The sequence below is a fragment of the Pinus tabuliformis genome, chromosome 2_1, assembly GCF_031772625.1.
Source record: "Pinus tabuliformis cultivar Carrire ecotype Pingquan chromosome 2_1, CPIR1, whole genome shotgun sequence".
Lineage (NCBI taxonomy): Eukaryota > Viridiplantae > Streptophyta > Pinopsida > Pinales > Pinaceae > Pinus > Pinus tabuliformis.
This window is the reverse complement of record NC_142299.1, coordinates 464,422,116-464,443,079: the sequence shown is the minus strand read 5'-3', so window position 1 is coordinate 464,443,079 and position 20,964 is coordinate 464,422,116. Positions and strand designations below refer to the sequence as shown.

The window sequence follows — 20,964 nt, the reverse complement described above, 5'->3', positions numbered from 1 at the left end:
AACATCGACTTCTTGTTCCTTAGTGAACTTGATGGCCGAGGATTGATTATTGAGATGGTCGAAGAAGAGATCTAACTCCTCTTCGCCGTGAGACCAGATGACATTAGTGTCATCCACATATTGCTTCCAAAGCTTGGGCAGGAGATGAGCTGAGTTCAGAGCCTTGGATTCAAAATCCTCCATAAAAAGATTAGCAACAACAGGGGATAGGGGTGAGCCCATGGCAACTCCACAGGTTTGCTCAAAGAACTCACCTTCAAAACTGAAAAAGGTCGAAGTCAGGCACATCTCAACTAAACGAGCGGTATCAAGGATCAGTTAGAAGGTTGATCACTTCCATGGCCTCATTTAGGGATGCACATGTAGAAGGAAACAACATCAAAATTGACAAGAATGTCTCAAGAGTCCAACTTGATGTCCTTGAGCTCCTCAATAAAGGAAGCTGAGTCTTTAACGAAGGACCCTGTGCGACCAACTAAGGATTTAAGCTTCACAAAATTAGTTCGATTAAGTCCCAAATTTGTGCATAAGGAAGTTTTTAATTAAAAAATTTGAGACGTTATGATTGAGTTTTTATGCTCACCTCTCTATTACAAAAGCTTTTAATGCATTAGTTAATACCCACATGATCCAAAAACATGTGCTTAGATTTAAGTTATAAAAATAATTTATTAATTTCTTAATCACCTAATACCCAACACTTGCAAAATTGTAATCTACGCCTAATAAACTCAATCACAAGTAAAGCATTAATGTAAAATATCCTTTATACCCATAAATCATTTTGTATAAAATTAAATCAAAACCATAAAATACAACCACCTAACATAAAGTACAATATCATAGGTACAAACTAAATGAAACTCAACGACAAATAAACAATTAATGTATAATATCCTTAATAACCCTAATTTCTTTTGTGTCACTTTCATTAAATCAAGACCATTAAAAAAACATAGAATGTCAATACTCCATTGGGGAAGGGAAAAAACTCATCAGCTCTTTAATCCTACTGTGGCTATCTATATAAAATCATTAGCAAAATTAAAAAAAAAAAATCAAACGAATGAAAGGGAGAATCTCAATTACAAGGCTCTAATTTTTTCAAGAACACTCAAAATCAATAAATTAAAACCTCGTTTAGGCCTCAATAAAACCACAAAACAATAATACATATTATTTCGTATTAACTAACACATAACAAACACTAATACCAATACTCTTACAAACTTTCTCCCTAAGGCACCCACCCACAAAATGGGTGGTCGTAGCGTTTCGTCAAAAGGTGAATGGGCTAACCCATCCAGACCTATAAAATGAAGACGACCGATAGTGACCACTTTCACATTTTCGATGCTCATTTTCCATTTGCTCCGAGCTTCCTAGGGTTTCATCGAGCATCTAAGATCTTATTTATTCTAGCGACTTGAAAGCTTTAAATATTCAATTCCTCAGATCTCCTCATAAGGGTTCGTTCTGCAAACAGTTTTCCGGCTCCGGCTGAAACGAACAAGGTTTTTTACGAAGCAAAAAGGGTTTTGCTAAAACTGATAGGGTTTAAGTTGAGGAAAAACTCCGAAGATCGGTGATCGGAGAGATATCAATAGGTTTGCATCATGCCAAGGTACGCAATAGGACGTGACGGTTATAACTCTTCATTTCTCTACGGTTTATTCTGTTTTTGCAGGATTTTTCCTTCTGTTTATGCGCTCAAGCTTTAATTTGTTCGTGATGGGACTAAACATTGATTTTTCTGTGAAGGTATTATTGCGATTATTGCGATACTTATTTGACGCACGACTCGGTAAGTTTCCTTTTGAAGTCAAGTTGTAGAGTAAAGTATTTAGATTCTAGAGAGCAAAAGATAACTCTACCACAAAAGGGCCGATGGAATTAAAATAGTGCAATCTGTGTAATACAAATTTCGGGTGTAAAAGTATCTCCCAGAACTAAGTTCGCATCGATAGGGAAATATCTAAGATCTGCCCTCTTTGAGTTGAGGTCTGTTTTTAGCTGCACTTCCAAGAAAGTACGAATATTTTGTAGTGAAAAAGCATCTCCCAGAACTAAGTTCACATCAATAGGAAAATCTCTAGGATCAGCTCCCTGTGAGACGAGTTCTGTTTTTATTTGGACTTCCAAGAAAGTATGGATGTTAGGGCTTGTTTTGTTTATCTATAAATCCAAATTAGGGTTTCTATATGAAAAGTGTTGTTCATGGATTCTTACTCTGCTAAGTCTGATGTAGTTGGGCTCATTAAATAGATTGGTGAGAGTATTTTACTGTAAATACCATGGAGTATGATATCTCTCACCGCAGTTTATTGTGGTTAACCTGGAGACTGCTAATACCAGCACTTTTGCACCACACATGACCTTACGCCTTAGTGAGATTTAGTCAAGTGATATTATCAGGTGGAACAGGACAGCTTAGTTTTGGTTTTTTTCTTTAATATTTTTTTAAAACACTAGTCTGTGTTTAGGCTTGGGTCACAAAGTCAAGGATGAGAGGTATCTATTATATCAATGTTTTATAGGACTTGCTCCCATCCACAAAGGTCGCATTAACCTGGGGACTGCTAATAACACCACTTTTGCACTACACATGACATTGCACCTTGGTAATAACTACACTTTACACTTTTGCACCTGCATCCAATAACGTCACTCAAACAAAACCTTGACTTGACATGCTATGCTTTTTCTATCTTATGTTAATGCTTAGAGGGTGATATCAATGACAAAGATCCCTAAACAGATACAGAGGTAATGACAAAGATACCTCTGTATATTAATGCTTAGAGGGTGATATTAATGACAAAGATCCCTATACAGATACAGAGGTAATGACAATGATACCTCTGGATATCAATGCTTAGAGGGTGATATTAATGACAAAGATCTTGATTTTCCAACAAGACAAAAAACTAGACATTTCTTGTGGTGGCAAGAGGCCCAAGCATAAGCAATAGATAATAGATTTACTTGTCTTTTCTAGTTTCTAGTAGTTTTTATAACTATTGACTCTTTCATATTTACTATTATTTTTTTTAAACAATATATGAGAATTTAAGTTTGAAGTTGGCAATGATAACTCATTAGTAATGAATTATGAATATGATGCTTCATGAAAGTTATCATAAGGATATTGTAAACATGGTTCTGGTAATCCAAGAAATAAATTTATTTTAAATGTGATTTTAAGTTGTACATATTGCAATTTCACATGTTTTAATGTGAATGATGGAGTACACTGTTTTGATATAGCAGGTCTGTTACTATTTTTAAAATTCTTTTTCACTTCATTTGTTTGTGCAGCCCTCAGTCAGAAAGCAACACAATGCAGGTTACAAGCACAAGGTATGATCATTTCTAACAGAGTCATTGCAGCAAAATTCGTAGGAGAAGATGTTTTCAATTTTTAGGAACAACAGTATATTCTGATGTTCTATTTTTCCAGGCAAATGTCCGTGCATATTATCAACAATTTGAGGAGCAGCAAACTCAAAGCTTGATAGATCAGAGGGTCAAGGAACACCTTGGTCAGACAACAGCTTTTCAGCAACAAGTTGGTGCTGCTTTTCAGCAGCATATTGCTGCTACTATGCAGAGGCCACGTATTCCAGTGTTGCCACCCCCAACTTTGCCTGTACCAGGTTCTACACAGCTACCAAATGGCCAGCCATTGGTACCTACTGTTCGTCCACCAGTTTTACCACGACCTACAACCCTTCCTCCAGGTATTGCATGATGGTGGCCACTTGGCAGTTTTTTTATTAAGAGGCGAGGTGCATCTTTTTTCCTAGCAGTATTTTTTTCAAGTATAATATATTCTCATGCCTTAGTGGGTATGTGCATAGTAACACTATATATGGTGTATCTATACAGGTTATGGTGTATCTATGGGTTTGTCTCCGGCGCTGAGACCTCCTGTTGCAACAGTTACGTCACCGCCTGGTGTAACACAGTCAAATGGTTTGCCAAGGCCACCTACCCTGGCGCCAGTTTCTGTGGGGCTAAGGCCATCGACACCTACATCATCACCTATGTCTAATGGCCTTATGTCTAATCTGCCTATTTCTGGTCCTCCTGGTACGTACCAAAACCAACAGCCAAATTCTGTTCCTACAAGTGGAGCTTTTGGGACTTATAACTATGCATCTGTCCCAGTTAGTTTTTCTCAACAGAGTACGTCAGCAGGGCTCCCAAATCCTACCTACACAACTCAAAACTCCTAATTCCAGCATCATTTACAGCTCTAGATAGTTATGTCTAGTGTACCGGCAACTACTACAACTGCATTCTGTGGTAATTAATCTGCCTAACGATTGAGGTGGAAGTGGGACTTCGCTTGGAATAGGTACAGGCTATCGACCTGAAGTGATCACACCTTTTGCCCAAGCAATATTTTATTTTTTTACATATAATTTTGTGTTGCTATGGTTAGGCTTTGAATCTTATTTTCCTATTACCAGCTTAATTGCAACCAAGCAGAGAGCTTCTTTTATGCACATAGTTTCTCAATTCTCTTTTTGTTGACATTTTTTTAAGAGTTTATATACAATAATAGACTGTTGTTTTATCCTTAGTACTTCAGAGTCCAAAATACTAGGATTCTGAAGAGGAATGGACAAATTTCAAGTTAATACAAGGTGATGGTTTCATGGTTAGTATCTCTTTTCTTTGTGCCTTGCTTGCTTTTATAATAGGAAGTGAAATATTTTAGGTTTAAATAAAGAGGCTAATTTTTTTCCTAGCAGTAAACCGATAAATATTTTATTCCTTTGTTAATGAACAATCAAGAAAATGCAGGTAAGTTGTGGGTATTTCTTACTTTTAACTTTTCGCCCACCTAGTTTATATATATGATTCTGCCTAAGGTGTAGTTGTTTTCACAAAATCAAAATTCAGAAAACCTTTTATTTGTTTAGGGTTCTAGGGTTTCATTTTATACTATTTTTTATGATATTTTCTATTTGAAATTTAATTATAGAGAAATGATAAAAATAATAGAAGAAATTTAAGTTTATTTCATTTTTTGTTGTTGTTGTTTCGGTCTTGTATGTTAAGAGCCACTAACGTAATAATGCATAGAATGCTGTTGCTCATGACAGCCGAATGTTAGGCTGACAATGGAATAATTATCAATCTATGGTATTTATAACATTGTCCCTTTTCAAAATTACGTTATCATATGACAGAAGATTTTTATTTTATCTTGGGCATTGCTTATATTGGCCTTTTTTAAAATTGCATTTTGTCATCTCTCTGAATATTTAAAACCTTTATATTTACTGCATGGCAGAGGATGTGTTTACACTTGATCGCTGAATTCAGGTAAGTTTTCTGTTGAAAACATAATTTGCTGATGCCATGCTAGTGAAATAAAACAGTTCTACCAAATGATTATTTTGTTGGGTTAGTGGGTCCTATCAGATTTTTGTTTGGTTGAGCTTGCCTATGCCGAAGATTTACTCTTTTTTCTGTTTTAACTTGTTTTAGTGCAGGATCTTCATTTTTTTTTCAAATATTTTCCTGGCTCCGTAAAATCAGACAGTGCAACGTAATTTAGATTTGCAATTCTCTGGGCAGTGTCATGTCTAAATGTGTACTCCTCTCCACTCTTCTAATTTATATGGAATTTTACTTGTGTTCTACTAGTATGTCTAGAAGTTTGCAGAGTCAACTTCATCCATTCTTGTTGCCCCTTTTATCATGGTTGCCGCATTTCTTTTTTGTTCATGCTTAACCCATTTCCAATGTCGCAGGTCATGGAGATGAGCCTATATAAGTTCCATGGTCAAACAGGAAACTTCTAAACTCCCATTTACTATTTGCTGTTAGTACTGCCTAACTGGTAAATAAGTCAGATTACTCTTTTTCTGCTGGTTTTAACATATCCCAGGGAAAAGCTGTAAGCACTTCCCCTCTTTCCGAGGCTGAGGATAGTACCCAAGGTAAACCCTAGATTTTTTCAGGTCACAGGGCCATATAAAAAACAAGGCCTCATCATGAGCTCAACATGTCATTTACGGAAATAAAAACTGATTGGGGAGCATAACGCTCCATCCCATATCCACTTGGACGTGCTACTTTCTGAAAATTTTCGAATGCCAATGTCAGCTGAAATTATATTGTAATTATAAAAAAGCATGCCCTTTTGAGAAATTCAAGTTTTGAGACCTAAAGATTTTCGAGTGCCGAAATGTCGGCTGAAATTATATTTGAACTATAGAAAAGCATGCCCACTTGAGAAATTCAAGTTTACCTCAGGACATGGGGAGCATAACGCTCCATCCCACATCCACTTGGACATGTGCTACATCTGAAAATTTTCGAATGCCAATGTCAGCTGAAATTATATTGTAATTATAAAAAAGCATGCCCTTTTGAGAAATTCAAGTTTTGAGTTCTAAAGATTTTCGAGTGCCTAAATGTCGGCTGAAATTATTTGAAGTATAGAAAAGCATGCCCACTTGAGAAATTCAAGTTTACCTCATGTCAAACGGGCTTGTAAAAATTTAACACATGGGGGAATGATTGGCCGGCAATTGTTTAGCCTGGTCTCGTTGAGTGAAGATTTGCAGAAGCCTGGTGCTGTACTCTTGAAAACGAAGCCTAATCTCAGTTAATATCAAGTCAGTTTTTAACACTAATTCGTACCGTAAGCTCCCCATTGAGTCGCTTAACGAGAAGGATACAACTAAAAAAAGGTCGAGTGCAATCCACTAGATATAGATGTTGAAGCGATCGATAACTTGTATGGAATGTACGAGGAAGTTGCTCATACCCTAGTGATTATAGAGTCCCTGAAAGATGTTATTAAGGATATGATGATCTAGGGTTCAAATCATAATAAGCAGAGGCACAAAAACTATTATGTTATGGCAAAGTTTGTTGAGGTTTAGAATGGCTTACAACACGTACTTGACAAACAAGATTTTGTATGACATTATCCAACACTAGTTGGATCAAATCTAACTATTGTTTTTTTCTTTCTTTATTATTCTAGTATTTCATTTTTAGTTTAGAGGTAAATTTAAGACATTCTTTAAGTTATAAAATAACATAGTTTAAAGCTAATATTAATAATAATATGAGTTTAATATCTCATCGATAAGACGCCCCAAATATGAACAACGACGATAAGAAAACTAAGTCTTCATAGCCAGGCGCCCCAAATATGAACACCGAGGATAAGAAAACTAAGTCTTCATAGCCTGATGCCCCAAATATGAACACCGACGATAAGAAAACTTGAGATAAATAGAAAGAAGGTGATCGTAAACCCAAAAAAGCCTTCCTAAATAGGCAGTATTCCTCTTCATTTCTCTCTCGAGTGTATTCACCGGTTGCCATTAAGAGCGGATCTCCACTGATCCACAAATCTGTTACAGACCTTACCTTCATGACTCATTGGACCAACGTTCCTCCATGTGAGTTTAAGAATGACAGTGGGATGACCATCCAATTGTCCAATCTCCTGGTCTGTCCGAGCTTGATCTAATTTTATTGATGTATCCAAGGGTATATGCCTTGTTTATCATGTCAAGTTCTTTGTGCATACCAGATTTAAATGAATCGAACCAACAATTTGAATGGCCGTGAACTTTGTTGGCCCTTCTATCTTGTGCATATTGCTGGAAGGCTAAGGCACGAGAGCAAATTCCTTGCCTTCTTCATTGTTTTCAATAATACACCTTCATATTCCACTCCTAGATTACCCTATCTGATGACATTTCTATTTAAATGCCTTAAAATATGTAGGAGAGAGATTTCTTCAATATTTTTCAGCCTATGCCCCATGTTTATTTTCATTTGTCGCTGTGCCTATCTTAGGTGTATCTTATCTCTTCATGTTCTTAAGGGTAGTGTATTTTTTAAATTTATATTTTATTTAAAATGAAAATTCAATTTGAATTGATTTATATTTAACTTTCATTCTAATCTCAAATTTATTATTCATTAAACTACTGAAAAGTGAAAAGTGTAAACCTTTCGAAAGTTAAAAAAAAAATTATTGGAAGTGTAAACTTTTGTCAAATACATGAAAGAAGGGATGCATGTAATTATAAACTTGTCTTTTTTCAAATACAGGAAGGGATGTAGGTAATTATAACGAAAGGAATGATTTTGTCAAATACATGAAAGAGAGGGATGTATTTCCTTGAAGGAAAGGAATGATATAATTATGTATGTATTTATGCATTAAGAGGTCTAATTACTATTTAATTTATTATTCATGAACTATATATATTTGAAATAACAGATGTATACAATTAGAGGAAATGAATGACATATTTATTTATATGTTCAACATGCCTAATTACTTTTTAATTTATTATCTATAGGTAATGAAGTGTAAACTTTTTTGAAATAATAAAGGGAAAAAATGTATTTATACATTTAAGAGATTTAAGAGGTTTAATTAGAGGTCTAATATAAAGATATAGAAAATTATTTTGTTATTCAGAGATGTATATTCATTTTAATTATAAATAAAATTTACTGTGCTGTAAACTATGTAAATTTATTGTAATAAAATGACTTTTTACTTAAAAAAAAGGACCTTGCTTGAAACTCATGACTTGTTCAAGAAGACCCCTCCAAAGGTACCCTCTACTTGATGTTCATTTTTGAACCTTGGTTGACATTATTTCTTGGACCATTGCTATAAGTTTGAGCACTCTTGAAGCCCCTTTGACTCTTGACTCCCCTTATGGAAATGAGCTTACACAGATAATGTTTTTCCTCAACAGAAAATTGTAGAGTTTGTTTTACAAGTTAAGGGTCACCCTTTTTTTTTTGAAGGTCCAGGGTATGCAGGGGAAGTTTCTTCAAGGTTTTTGAAAGAAGTCTTTCTTCAAAACCTAAATCAATGCCACTCTCTTGGAGGTGGACAGGTGGGGCTAGATGAGATACACTTTGCATTGGTAGTTCCATAAATACCCTCTTGGTGTGAGAGGAAAGTGAAACAAAGGTGGTGGGTGAGGGTTTGAGTAGATTCATCTTCTCAAGGAGGATTGATGTTCGGTGTAAAACACAAGAACACATTTTTAAAGAATATGAACGAACATGTAAAGCTGAAGCTAAATCTTGGGTAAGACGTTCACATGAGTTAGGGTGACACAAAATTGCAAACCCATCTTGATGCATTAACCCTTGTTCTCATATAAAAATAAATGTCAACCAATTTTATTTGTTTTCTGCTTTTCATTTTAGACATTTGTTGTTTTAACTGAGCAACACTAAAGCCTAAGTCATTGGAATTTTTATTCCTTGATTTAGCTTTCCTAAAGATATTTGTAAAAATCTTCTTGAGTAGCTTATTCACCATTTTGACTATCACTTGTCCCTCACATGTTGCCTTGCATGTTGCATCACATTCCATATTTTCACTTGCTATGTTATTTTTTCATGCATTCAAATTCTCTCGATGCAGAGATCTATGTCTTTGACTTCTTCACAAATATCCCCTTTACAATAGGCATCATATATCATGGATTTATCTGTCCTTTGATTTACCAATGACCTCTTATTTCTTAAGATTGTTTTTTGAGAATTCAAGAGCACCGCCCACGTTTTCATGCTCCCTGTGTTGTTTTTCATGCACTTGAGAAGTATTTGTTGCAAACATAATCCTCTTTCTTATGTGAATTTGGCTTATTCACTTGAGAGGAAGGAGGAAGGCCTCAAGTGAACACTAATATTCATGAATTGTTTTGTCCATACATTGCCCATTAAACAATCATCAAGAGTGTCTCCTTCTTGCTTTCCACCAACATATGTAAATATGTAATTCTTAAAACCATGCATTTATCTTTGTCCTTTGATTTTCTCATACCCTCTCCTTTCTCGGGAATGGCTTTTGAGATGTTTTGACCCTCTATGTTATTTTCCATATGACTGAATTGTCACTATGGAGGAGAGATCCAAGTCCTCTAGTTTTTCACAAATATCCCCTTTACAATGGGCATCATCAATCGTGGATTTATCTTTGTCCTTTGATTTACCAATGACCTCTTATTTCTTAAGATTTTTTTTTTTGAGAATTTAAGAGCACCACCCATATTTCCATGCTCTCTATGTTGGTTTTCATGTGCTCGAGAAGTATTTATTGGAAACATAATCTTCTTGGCTTATGTGAATTTGGCTTATTCACTTGGGAGGAAGGTGAAAAGCCTCAAGTGAACCCCAATAGTCACGAATTGTTTTGTCTATAATTCTTAGAACCTCCTTCCATAATTCTTTTGCAAAGTAGCAATGCATAAATATATGATTTATTGATTTTTCCCTATAGTGCAGAGGGTTTATTAACACTTACATATGTCCTTGTTTCTTTTCAATACATGTCTATATTTTCCTTGTTTTAGCAACTTGTCTTACTATTCATTTTCTAAATAAAGTGACATTGTATTTGAATAATAAATGAGTTAGATTTTATTGAGCTTCCTCGGTTCAGAGGTTAAATTAAAGATTTCATTATGCTTAACACTTTAGCTACCAATGGGAAAATGAATGGAGATATTAGGCATTCACATTCTAGCCTTAGGAAACTTGTAGCAAAGAAGAACCTTGAAGTTGACCTATCTATCAACACTACCAAAGTGGTTGAGGATACACAACCCATAAATTAATTATGTAATTGGACACTCATTGCTAGCTCCAATTTCATCACCACTATTGGTATACTAATAACCTTTATAATTTTTAGTCCTTTTTGGGGAATTCCCATTACATCATTGGTTTTTTTGTGCAATAAGCAAAATTGCTCTTACGAAATGAACATTTAAAGATACCTTTTATTATGTTGGTTGACATATTTGTAATGATTTTGTATTTAAGTTACATAAGCCTAAAATAGGCCTAACATCACTAAGTATTTAGGATTAGTTTTATTTCAGATTAGATCAATGAAATTGGTATCAAGATCCCCCAATAAATTTTAACCCCGTCGCTGATTCTTCAATAGCTCTTATTAGATATTCTTCAAGGAAGTTATAGACCTTTGAGTAGAACTCATTGGTCGATCCATTTAGTTTCCTCATTATGTTCATGATTAGTCAATCATGTAAAGAGATAGATTAGTCAATCATGTAAAGAGATAGACTGCCTTTAGAGTCTCTGCTATGCTTGTTCTCAAAGGGTTCTTGAAATTGAGACTTAAAACGATTCATGATTGTTTGAATGTACTAACCCTTGCGCCTTATTATATTTAATATTGTTTTTACATTCTTCCTGTGCTTGACATAGTGTTGGACGCTTCAATCTCCAACCTATTTCTTCTTATTCCAAAAAGCATAATTTTCACATCCTTGGTCTTTTCAAATTGAACTTTATCTCTTATGTGAGAACTTATGTTTTATTCTTGTCCTTTTTTAGCAAGAAGAAAATCATTCGTCTTTTAAAAAGAAAAGGTAGATGCAATAATCATGTTTCTATGTCCACTATCCATCCACTCGAAAACAAATTCTAGGAGTGGGCAACGCAACCACACTCCTCAATGCTACATTCGTTTACTCACAAAATATATGGAGACGACATGAAATAAAGACAATTATGACATGTATGTAGAGTTGTGTTCACAAAAATTCCAGACATGCTTGAGTTGAAAATACAATAATATTATCAAAATAGATATCAGAAAAGGGAGAATATCTCATTAGCCAATATGTAATTTCACCATAATATCCATTGTGCTAGAACAATGTGTCAATTCTTAAGACACAAAAGCATCCATTACCATGGAGGGAACCGTCATCAAAGGCTTTGTAACATATAACACTTGGGAAGGTAGATCATCTACTTTTGGATAAATGATCAACCACTGAATTCAGTTGGATTGTCATATCATTTTAGTTGGTCAGGAGGTAATGGTACCAATAATAGAGTAGAGTTGCCAGGCATTTTGGGGCGTCTTGAAATGTGCCCCCTGGCTGACCATTAACGAGTTGGAGCTGCAGGGATCTTCAAATTTTGGACCTCCCTCACTATTCCATTGGATGCAACAAATCCACTCTCTGAGGGCCACTTTTAAGCACATTTCATTCACCCAAATATACAGAGAACATTATGTTTTATTCTTATTAGACACATATTTTACTATGTTCCTTTGACATTGCCAATTCCTTTTTTGTGCTTTGATATTTTTCCTATGCTCATGATGTCAACATCTTTTGATTTGTTTTGAATTTTTTTTGCATGCTTGAACAATAACACACTGTACATATGTTCCAAAATTTCTCTCTTCCATTTCCTCCATTTTTCTACTTCGTTTAGTTTGAAAGACAAATTTAATAGGCCCTCCTTCACTTGATTTCTACCAACTTATAAGATCCCCGAGTTGATAGTAAGGAATAATTTCGAATTGGTCCACCAACCTTCTGACCATGTCAATTCTTTTGCTCAAAATATGTTATAACTCTGATACCATTTGTTATAGATCTGACCTAGCTCTGATACCACTTGTTATATATTTAACTCGGAAATATTATAGATCTGATAAAAATATAAGATAATGCAAATAAACCCAGAAATAATATGAAATGATTCTTTATTGATGAAACCCTTATGGTAGGGCAACACCATACATTCACTCCTTAAGGAAGGAGAACACTCCACAAGCCAAATGCCTGTACATACAATAATTCTTGACAATATTTCTTGACTTGGAGTCTTTAGACTCTATATAGGCCTCATACATACAATACCATGGGTCATTACCATGGTTCCCTCATACCATCAACTAATACCATGGGCCCATTACATTATTATTAACTACTTGTGGTCCGTTATATGATGTGGGTTAACCACCTTATTTATACTATGGACCATCCCATTATTACATTATTACTTTGTGTCTTTCCATTGGTACCCCATATTATCCCCCCTAGGTATATAACGTTCCAGCTCCCTTAGCATGTTTCATCCCCGAAACATGAGAAGAACACAAATAATAAGATCTACTCAAAAGAGTAGTCCATTGGTACCATGCACGTGCATCTAGCCATCCAAGAGAAAGGTGAACCCTCGATTTTGCTGGTGCCTCGCTCGCTTGAGATGGAAGTTGACCGTGGTAGCTCTTCTGTGTTGATGTGTAGTAGGTGGATCTTCGCTCCCCTTTATTTGTCCTGCGGGGGTTGTTGTCTGTGTGGCTAATTGGTTGCCATCTTGATGGTTGTCTTGCGGGGTGATGTGGGTGATGATATGTTGAAGTTTTAACCCACGATGGCTTTTTCTTTAATTCACCTTGCTGTGGTGCTTGTTGTGGTGTTTTCTTTTCCAATATGACTTCAACCACTAAGCCCTCATCTGAGGTACTTGTAACCTTTTCTGCTTCAGCCTCTGTTTGTGTTTGATTGTCGATCATCAAAGGCTCATCTGATATGTCAGTCCCTGGAACATCTTCTGCTTCAACCTCCATGTACTCTACCTGTTTATTGATGGAGATATCCTGTAATGTAATTTTCTTCTTTTTATATCAGAGCTTCAGGAATTTCTTATGCACATAAATATTGATAGTACCCGCAGATTCCATCCAAGGATATCCCAAAATAACATCCATATTATCCATCTCTAAAGTAGAAAATCACCATGCAACACATACTTATCCATAGAAATCTTCAAATCTTTATACACGTGAACATCCTCATCATCCACCTGTGTTTTCAATGTGTTTTGCAAGAACTTGCAATTTTTTTCCCAAATTAACATTGATGAAATTATGCTTGCAAATAGGATTTATATAAACAATGATCTTCTCCTTTTGAATCCATCCATGAACCTGCAATAAGGATATACCAGTAGGAAATAGACCCACATGTTTATCTTTATCTTTTTTTTGGCGTGAGACCATCTGTCTAAAAGTAATTTTTCAAATTCTTCATCGGGCAAGTTGAAACATTTATTTTGGTTAAGTAATCCCCACCATGTGGCTGTCTCATCTTCAAATTTAGCCAGTGCCACCCATTTCCAATTGTGTCTAAATAACCTCTTATATTCATTTGTGTTTTTCAGTAGTAGGACCTTTATCATTCACTATAAAAAATTCCTTGCTAGAAGCCATGAAAGTTTGGAAAAAATTCACTTACTTGGCGAAAATTTGAAATTGTCACAGTTGAGTCAATATTACTCAGAATTGGTATTATGACATGTTTTCGGAAATGGAATAATCATTTTGCATTTGCCTATGTAATAAAAATCTTGATCCAAACACATGGAATTTTAGATCTTGCTACAACTCTTCCGCCGTCACCAAAATTTATGAAAAAAACGCTGATTTTAAATTAGCGATATCTCCCTCATCCGGACTCTGATTCGACTGATTTTTTTTTGAAATTGAGTGTTTTTTCACACAGAATCTTGATCTACAATTAGATTTTGCAGATCTTGCACCAAGACGACGTCCAGATCTATGCCGCAAATTCGCTGCTCTGAAAATTTGTCTACAACCCCATTGATTGTTAGATCAACGATATCTCTTTCATTCGGACTCCGATTCAATCGATTTTTTTTTTGAAATCCGTTATTTTTCACAAAGAATCCAGATCTGCAATTAGATTTTGCAGATTTTGCACCAAAATGTACAGATCTGATCTGCAACTCCCCGCCCCAGAAATCCTGCAAAAAATGAAAAAAAAATTCTCCACTTTTGCCCAAGAAAGTGCTTCATTACCACTTGTTATAGATCTGACCTAGCTCTGATACCACTTGTTATAGCTCTGATACCACTTTTTATAGATCTAACCCGGAAATATTATAGATCTGATATGAAAATATAAGATAATGCAAATAAACCCAGAAATAATATGAAATGATTCTTTATTGATCAAACCCTTATGGTAGGGCAACACCATATATTCACTCCTTAAGGAAGGAGAATACTCCACAGGCCATATGCCTGTACATACAATAATCCTTGACAATATTCTTTGACTTGGAGTCTCTAGCCTCTATATAGGCCTCATACATACAATACCATGGTTCCCTCATGGGTCATTACTTTGGATACCTCCCTAGGTACCCCATATTATCCCTCTTAGGTATATAACAAAATACTATCAGATATGTTGGAAACACTGAGAGGGGGGGGGAGGGGTGAATGAGTATTTCTTTTCAATTGTTACTTTTACCAGTTAGATCACTTATATTTAGAACACAAAATGAACAATAAGAATAAATGCTTTTATTAATATAATTTTTACAATGAATCAATTACAAATTATATAGGGCTCCAACCTTATATGAAGACACCGATCTTCAATCTTCCAGGCTCCAGTTTGTTGCTAAGCACCAACTTGGACATTTTAAGGCATCGACTTTGTCAATTCTGAGACATTGACCCCAAGGACTCCAATCCTATATCTGTTTCAGGCATCGACTTTGTCAATTCTGAGGCACCGACCCCAAGGACTCCAATCCTATATCTGCTTCAGGCACCAACTTGGTTTCTTGAGGACTATGATCCTTTAGGGCTCCAACCCTATTCTCGAAGGCACTGACCTTGTTGTTCGAGGCTTCAACCTCTGGGCACCAACCCTTTGGGCTCCAACCCACTCTCGTACTTCGTCTAGATGTGTTTGATTGTATCTCACGGCTCCCAAAATCTTCTTCACTGAGCCCTGTCAATCTTTAGCTTCATTGTATTCTTCACATCACATCATCTTCTCTTAGAAGGTGTCACCATTGCTCTTTATCATACCCAAACAATTTCTCCAAGGTCACCTCATGATGGCTAGTGCATCATGGTCTCCAAGGGTGTCTCCAAGTATTTAAGAATGCTCAAAAGTCCAAGAGATTGACTCCAAGGATATCTTCGATAGTTCTTCCAAAACACCCTTTACTGATGCTCCAAGCTGCTTCCAAATTAACTCCAATAATTCTTTCAATATTGTCTCCAATATTGTTCCAAATGCGGACAAAGATGCTTGCTCTATATCAGCTCAATAAGTTTTCAACAAATCTTCAACAAATGTCTTTAGATTGCTACAAAAAATGTCTTTAGTCTGCTTTGAAGATGTCAGTGGGCTGCTCTAAAATTATTGTAGGACTATTTCAAAATATGCCACTATAATGCTCCAAAATGTCTTCTTCCATAGTGCTACAAACGGATCAACAACTCCTCTAGATATGCTTCGATACTTTTATTTTTGCTCCAACACCGTCCTCAAATGATGCCAAAAACATCCAAAAGGCTCCTTTAGATCTATCACTAGGTTGCTTCAAACAATGCTTAAAAACTGCTAGAAGTCTTTTTACAAGCACAAGCTGATACTTCACACAAGTTTGAATCTGTCAATGTTTCAAGGTTTACATGTCACAGATCCTCTGCGACAGGTCCAAGCATTTAGATGGCACAAGTCTGAAATTTTAGGAACAGTTTCGAAATTTTAGGCACAGGTTCGAAATTCTAGGAACATGTCTAAACCACAGGTCTGAGCTAGATAAGTGCTTTCTGTATCCTAGTTTGATTCCTTCCACAAATTTTCAAGTTTTTCCTTCTTTACTTGATTCAAAACACAAACAAAACTCTCTTCAAACTGCGCATCTATCTTCTTCCTCGGTAAAAAAATGTTCTCTGAAATTTGCACCGAATTGATGACAAAATAATGAGCTCTAAAACCTTATAAATAGTGGTTTTTCGTACAACAAAATGAAAGGACGTGTCCTTGTTTGGAGGCCGACTTGTGTAAGCTTCTCAGGTCGCCTCCATGTCTAGATTTAATAATTTAACTTCAAAGATTCATAACTTTCAAACTGCGTGGAGTTTTGGACTATGTAATAGCTCATTCGAAAGGAAAAATTATGCTCTTCAAGGTGGTGAAGGTCTCATGATGAGATTCCGTCTCTAAGGAGGCGAAAAATAACTTTTAATGTGACTGGTTGTTATTAAGTGAAGAAACATAGGACAACAACATTTTTTCATGTATGGGATTTTCATGGATGAACATACTTTTGTTTGGTTTCTCCATCAAGGCTCTTATTTCATCAAGTACATGAATGGCACTTGGCACTTTTTCATTAGTGACTTGACATCTTCATCAATGACATTGTAGCATCTCAAGAATATTTGCCATACAGTGATTGCGATATCATTGATCAACTATTGACATCAGTGACAACCTAGATTAACAAGATATTCTTTGTCTTAAGCCTTCATTATAAGTTGCACCGTTTGGACACCCATACTAAAAATGACGCCTACTCTTTGTCGAATCTTGACTAGAGAATTGCATTTGTGGTACAAAAAATATACTGCTATGATGCGAGTGTGGAGAAGGGCCATGACGGTTCCCAATTGAGCTAGAAGGAAGCACGCATAGGATAAATTCTTATGAAATTGTATTATGATGCATAATAAATATAAGAAAGGGTCAACCTAATAGGATAATTGTCAGATTGAGAACTATTTCTAAAATTCAATAACTATTTCACACTAAATAAAACATAATAATTTCCATGGAGAAATTAGTGGGTGAGTTGAATATTTCATTGAAGTACCACTTGTCCATCATCAATGTGTGCTTGCATTTGCTTATTAAACACTTGCATCTTGGTGAAGTATTTGATTACATTAATATCTTAGAAGATATATACATTTATTAGGAAAGTGTTTTATGATGGCAAAATTAAATAATTGATTTACAACCCTTGCGCTGGGTTTTGTTCAAAGACCCATACTTCCTTCTTAGATTCAAAAACATGTAGTAATGGAGGGCTTTTGGGGTTTTTCACATTGATTGCAATCCTTCTTATCAACTACATGTGAAGTCGAACCATGACTTGAAATAGATTTTACAAGTTAAGGGTCACCTTTTTTTTTGGAGATCCAAGTTATGCAGGTGAAGTTTCTTCAGGGTTTTTGAAAGAAGAATTTCTTCAAAACTTCTCATTATATCATTGACTCTTTAATAACCCTCCAATAACTTTTCATTGTATGATCGACTCTTTAATAACCCTTAGTATATATTTTTCTAGAAGGCTATAGAACCTTGAGTAGAATTCACTGGTCCCTCCATCAAGACATTTACTCTTTTCTTTCTCAAACCATGCAAGACAACTTTTAACTCTTCCTTAGTTACCTCATATTTAGGGCCCTCATTATGTTCCTCATTATGCACTCATGGAAAGAGATAGACTACCTTTAGAATCTCTATTATGCTCGCTGTCATAGGTTCTTGAAATCGAGACTTAAAACGATTTATTCATGCCTCTAAGATTATTTGAATGTACTAATCCTTGAGCCTTGAGTTGTCCTTATATTTAATATCATTTTTACATTCTTCCTATGCTCAGAATAGTTTTGGAATATTTTTTCAAAATTTCAACGATCTCCATGAGCAACACAATAGCCCAAATCTTCAATCTCAACCCTGGGTCTTCTTATTCCAAAAAGCATACTTTTCACATCCTTGGTCTTTTCAAATTTAACTTTACCTCTTATGTGAGAACATATGTTTTATTCTTATAATATACATATTTTAGTTTCTTCCTCCAACTTTTCCAATGCTTCTTGCACTTTGGGTTATGTATAATTTAAAATTTCAGTTTCTCTGTCATGCAGGTGAGGGTTAATCTAGTCTATCTTTGTCGAATTAAGAGGAGATATTCCGCTTGAAGAAATTGGGAATTTTGCTATAGAATTACCAGTGCCAACAATATCCTCAGGATACCTTGCCTTGTTGCTTACGTTTCCATTAATCCTTATTTTAGTAAAACTGATCTACTCAATTCATGCATTCGATTTCTTGATTTCATTTATGGAGTACTTAGTTCAACTCTTAAACATATTTTTTGGCCAACAATGTCTATCATAAATGTTTTAGCAATTCTACATAACTTTATCATTCTTTGAATTTGTTTGAGATCTACTACATTGTGGCAAAATTATGAATGTGTAAGATAAATATTTTTTGTGGGTTTGGGTTTTTTAATCACCTAATTTTTAATCTTGTCTCATTTTAGCGAGGACTTCTACGTTCCATTTCTAATCATCCATGGTTTTCATGTCCTGATTTATAATAATTAACAGGTAATGATATTCGAATGTGCAAGCTTTTTCTTACGCCTAAACGTGAACCACTATATTTTCAAGGGTTTAGCAACAATGGAATATTTGAATTCGTGGTTTGAAACAATACAAGGGTTGCAAGTATAAATTCCCCCCTTACATGGATTCCACTCCCCTCTAGGAATTGAGTATCCCCACATGGAATTTACTGGATCAGACCTCATGGAAACCTCCCATATTGAGGGTCTAGCCTAAAATTGCCTATGCATAAGCCCAAAAAGACTAGATTGACTGAAAAAACAAGTAACGGGGGATAATATCATGGCCAAATATTGAAGTGCTCATGGCACATGTATGGACGTGTCGCAACAAGGCTTTGGAGATGGCACCCAACCAGGAAACAAAGCTTTTCTTTGTAGTGGATGGGTGGAATAGATTCGAGTCATCACTACTTTGGAAACAAGAATGTGTTTTCATATTTCTTGTGCAGCGCAAGATTTCTTGTGACAAGCCTCTATCGTTGGTAGGAGCTAACGAGCCTGCCATAGGGCATTAAATGCCCGGTTATATGCAGGCTGGATAACCCAATAACACGCACGCGTGGAGACTAGATAAATAAGAAATGGGGGCGCGTGTGTTATTGGGTTATCCAGCCTGCATATAATTGGGCATTTAATGCCCTATGGCAGGCTGGTTAGCCACGCTCTCTATCGTTTGTGGTAGGGCTAGTCGAAAAGGCCATAGAAATGATGATCGAAAAACATACGAGATTCGCCATCGATTACTTCAAAATGAATCATGTAAGGCCTTCTCTTGTTGCAACACTTGTGATAACTACAATGAATCGCCAGTGATTTGATACTATGGATTTTGGGTTCAGGGAGACATAATGCAGGCAATGTCAACAACTATTCTTGAAAGGGAATTTGTGTTGCGGTGTCTTGGCAAGGCACAAAATTCTATACTTTTATATATCCTCATATCAAGAACATATATTTAAATGTTTTTAGTTTCAAAATTGTTTGGTTGTGACTATGTTTCATGCAACACTAGTAATGAACAAATCAAAATATATGATCATTGATTGCTTTATGGGTCCTATGTTATATGTTTATTTATTTCATCACATAAGGATGGAAAAATCTACAAAAAGAGAGACAATATGTGCTTTGCATTAACATCTCAATAAAAAAAGTGCATGTCAATATAGTGTGACCTTTTTTATGATTAATTTTAATACATATATAAAAGGCTTACGTTATTATCTCATTTTTAATAACTAAAATAATTTTAAAACCATTTTTTAAGAAATATTAGAGAAAAATTGAAATAACCTAAATATGTTTGTAAACATAATTTACCTACATTTAAATTACTATAAAGAGAATTGTTATATAAAATATACCTTATATAAAATAAAGCACCCCTCTCTCACACACATACAAATACACATTTATATATAATTCCAACAAAGAGTCCACAATTATAAAGCACCCCTCTCTCACACACATACAAATACACATTTATATATAATTCCAACAAAGAGTCCACAATTATAAATGTGAGTTTTAAATATGCATGTGAAAACCATCTAACCCTTTAGGAGGCCTCAATATTTAAAATAAAATTGAAAAAGATAATATACATTTTATTACAAGTTCATTAAGTATTACATAATGTAAATAAATCAATTATAAAATTTATAATAAAATATATGAAATACATAGCTACACATTTTGTTTTAGCAATGAATTGCATTTCAAATTTATTCATATTACATTATTTTTATGTATGATTAGCCACTATATAATGCACATTATATTCACTTATTAGTAAATTATATAGAATTCCTTCGTTAAATGGATTTTTTTTTATTACATTGTTAAATTTTAGTTTTAATGAGTAACACCTCATATTCTAGAAAAATACTTATTCCAATGACGACTAAACTTTTA

At 35.0% G+C, this 20,964-nt stretch overlaps 1 protein-coding gene and 1 non-coding gene across 2 annotated transcripts; both read left to right on the top strand.

Annotated features, from left to right (window-relative positions):
- The first annotated feature begins 1,331 nt into the window (after positions 1-1,331).
- On the top strand, positions 1,332-4,670 carry LOC149200935 (U1 small nuclear ribonucleoprotein C-like). The gene is made up of 5 exons (XM_089402824.1): positions 1,332-1,624; positions 1,762-1,804; positions 3,319-3,360; positions 3,461-3,740; positions 3,889-4,670. Exons 1-5 carry the CDS (start codon positions 1,617-1,619, stop codon positions 4,236-4,238), a joined length of 723 nt encoding a protein of 240 aa, XP_089258950.1. The 5' UTR covers positions 1,332-1,616; the 3' UTR covers positions 4,239-4,670.
- Positions 4,671-5,311: 641 nt separating this feature from the next.
- Positions 5,312-5,373, top strand: LOC149200934 (small nucleolar RNA snoR101). The gene has a single exon (XR_016254071.1). It is a non-coding gene; the product is annotated as a small nucleolar RNA snoR101 (small nucleolar RNA).
- The last annotated feature ends 15,591 nt before the right edge of the window (positions 5,374-20,964 follow it).

What these genes read in the sequence shown, in the direction of transcription:
- LOC149200935 (XM_089402824.1), top strand. An exon ending in CTTATTTGACGCACGACTCG is followed by an intron (nt 1,805 to 3,318) that starts GTAAGTTTCCTT and finishes TTGTTTGTGCAG; the next exon opens with CCCTCAGTCAGAAAGCAACA. An exon ending in ATGCAGGTTACAAGCACAAG is followed by an intron (nt 3,361 to 3,460) that starts GTATGATCATTT and finishes CTATTTTTCCAG; the next exon opens with GCAAATGTCCGTGCATATTA.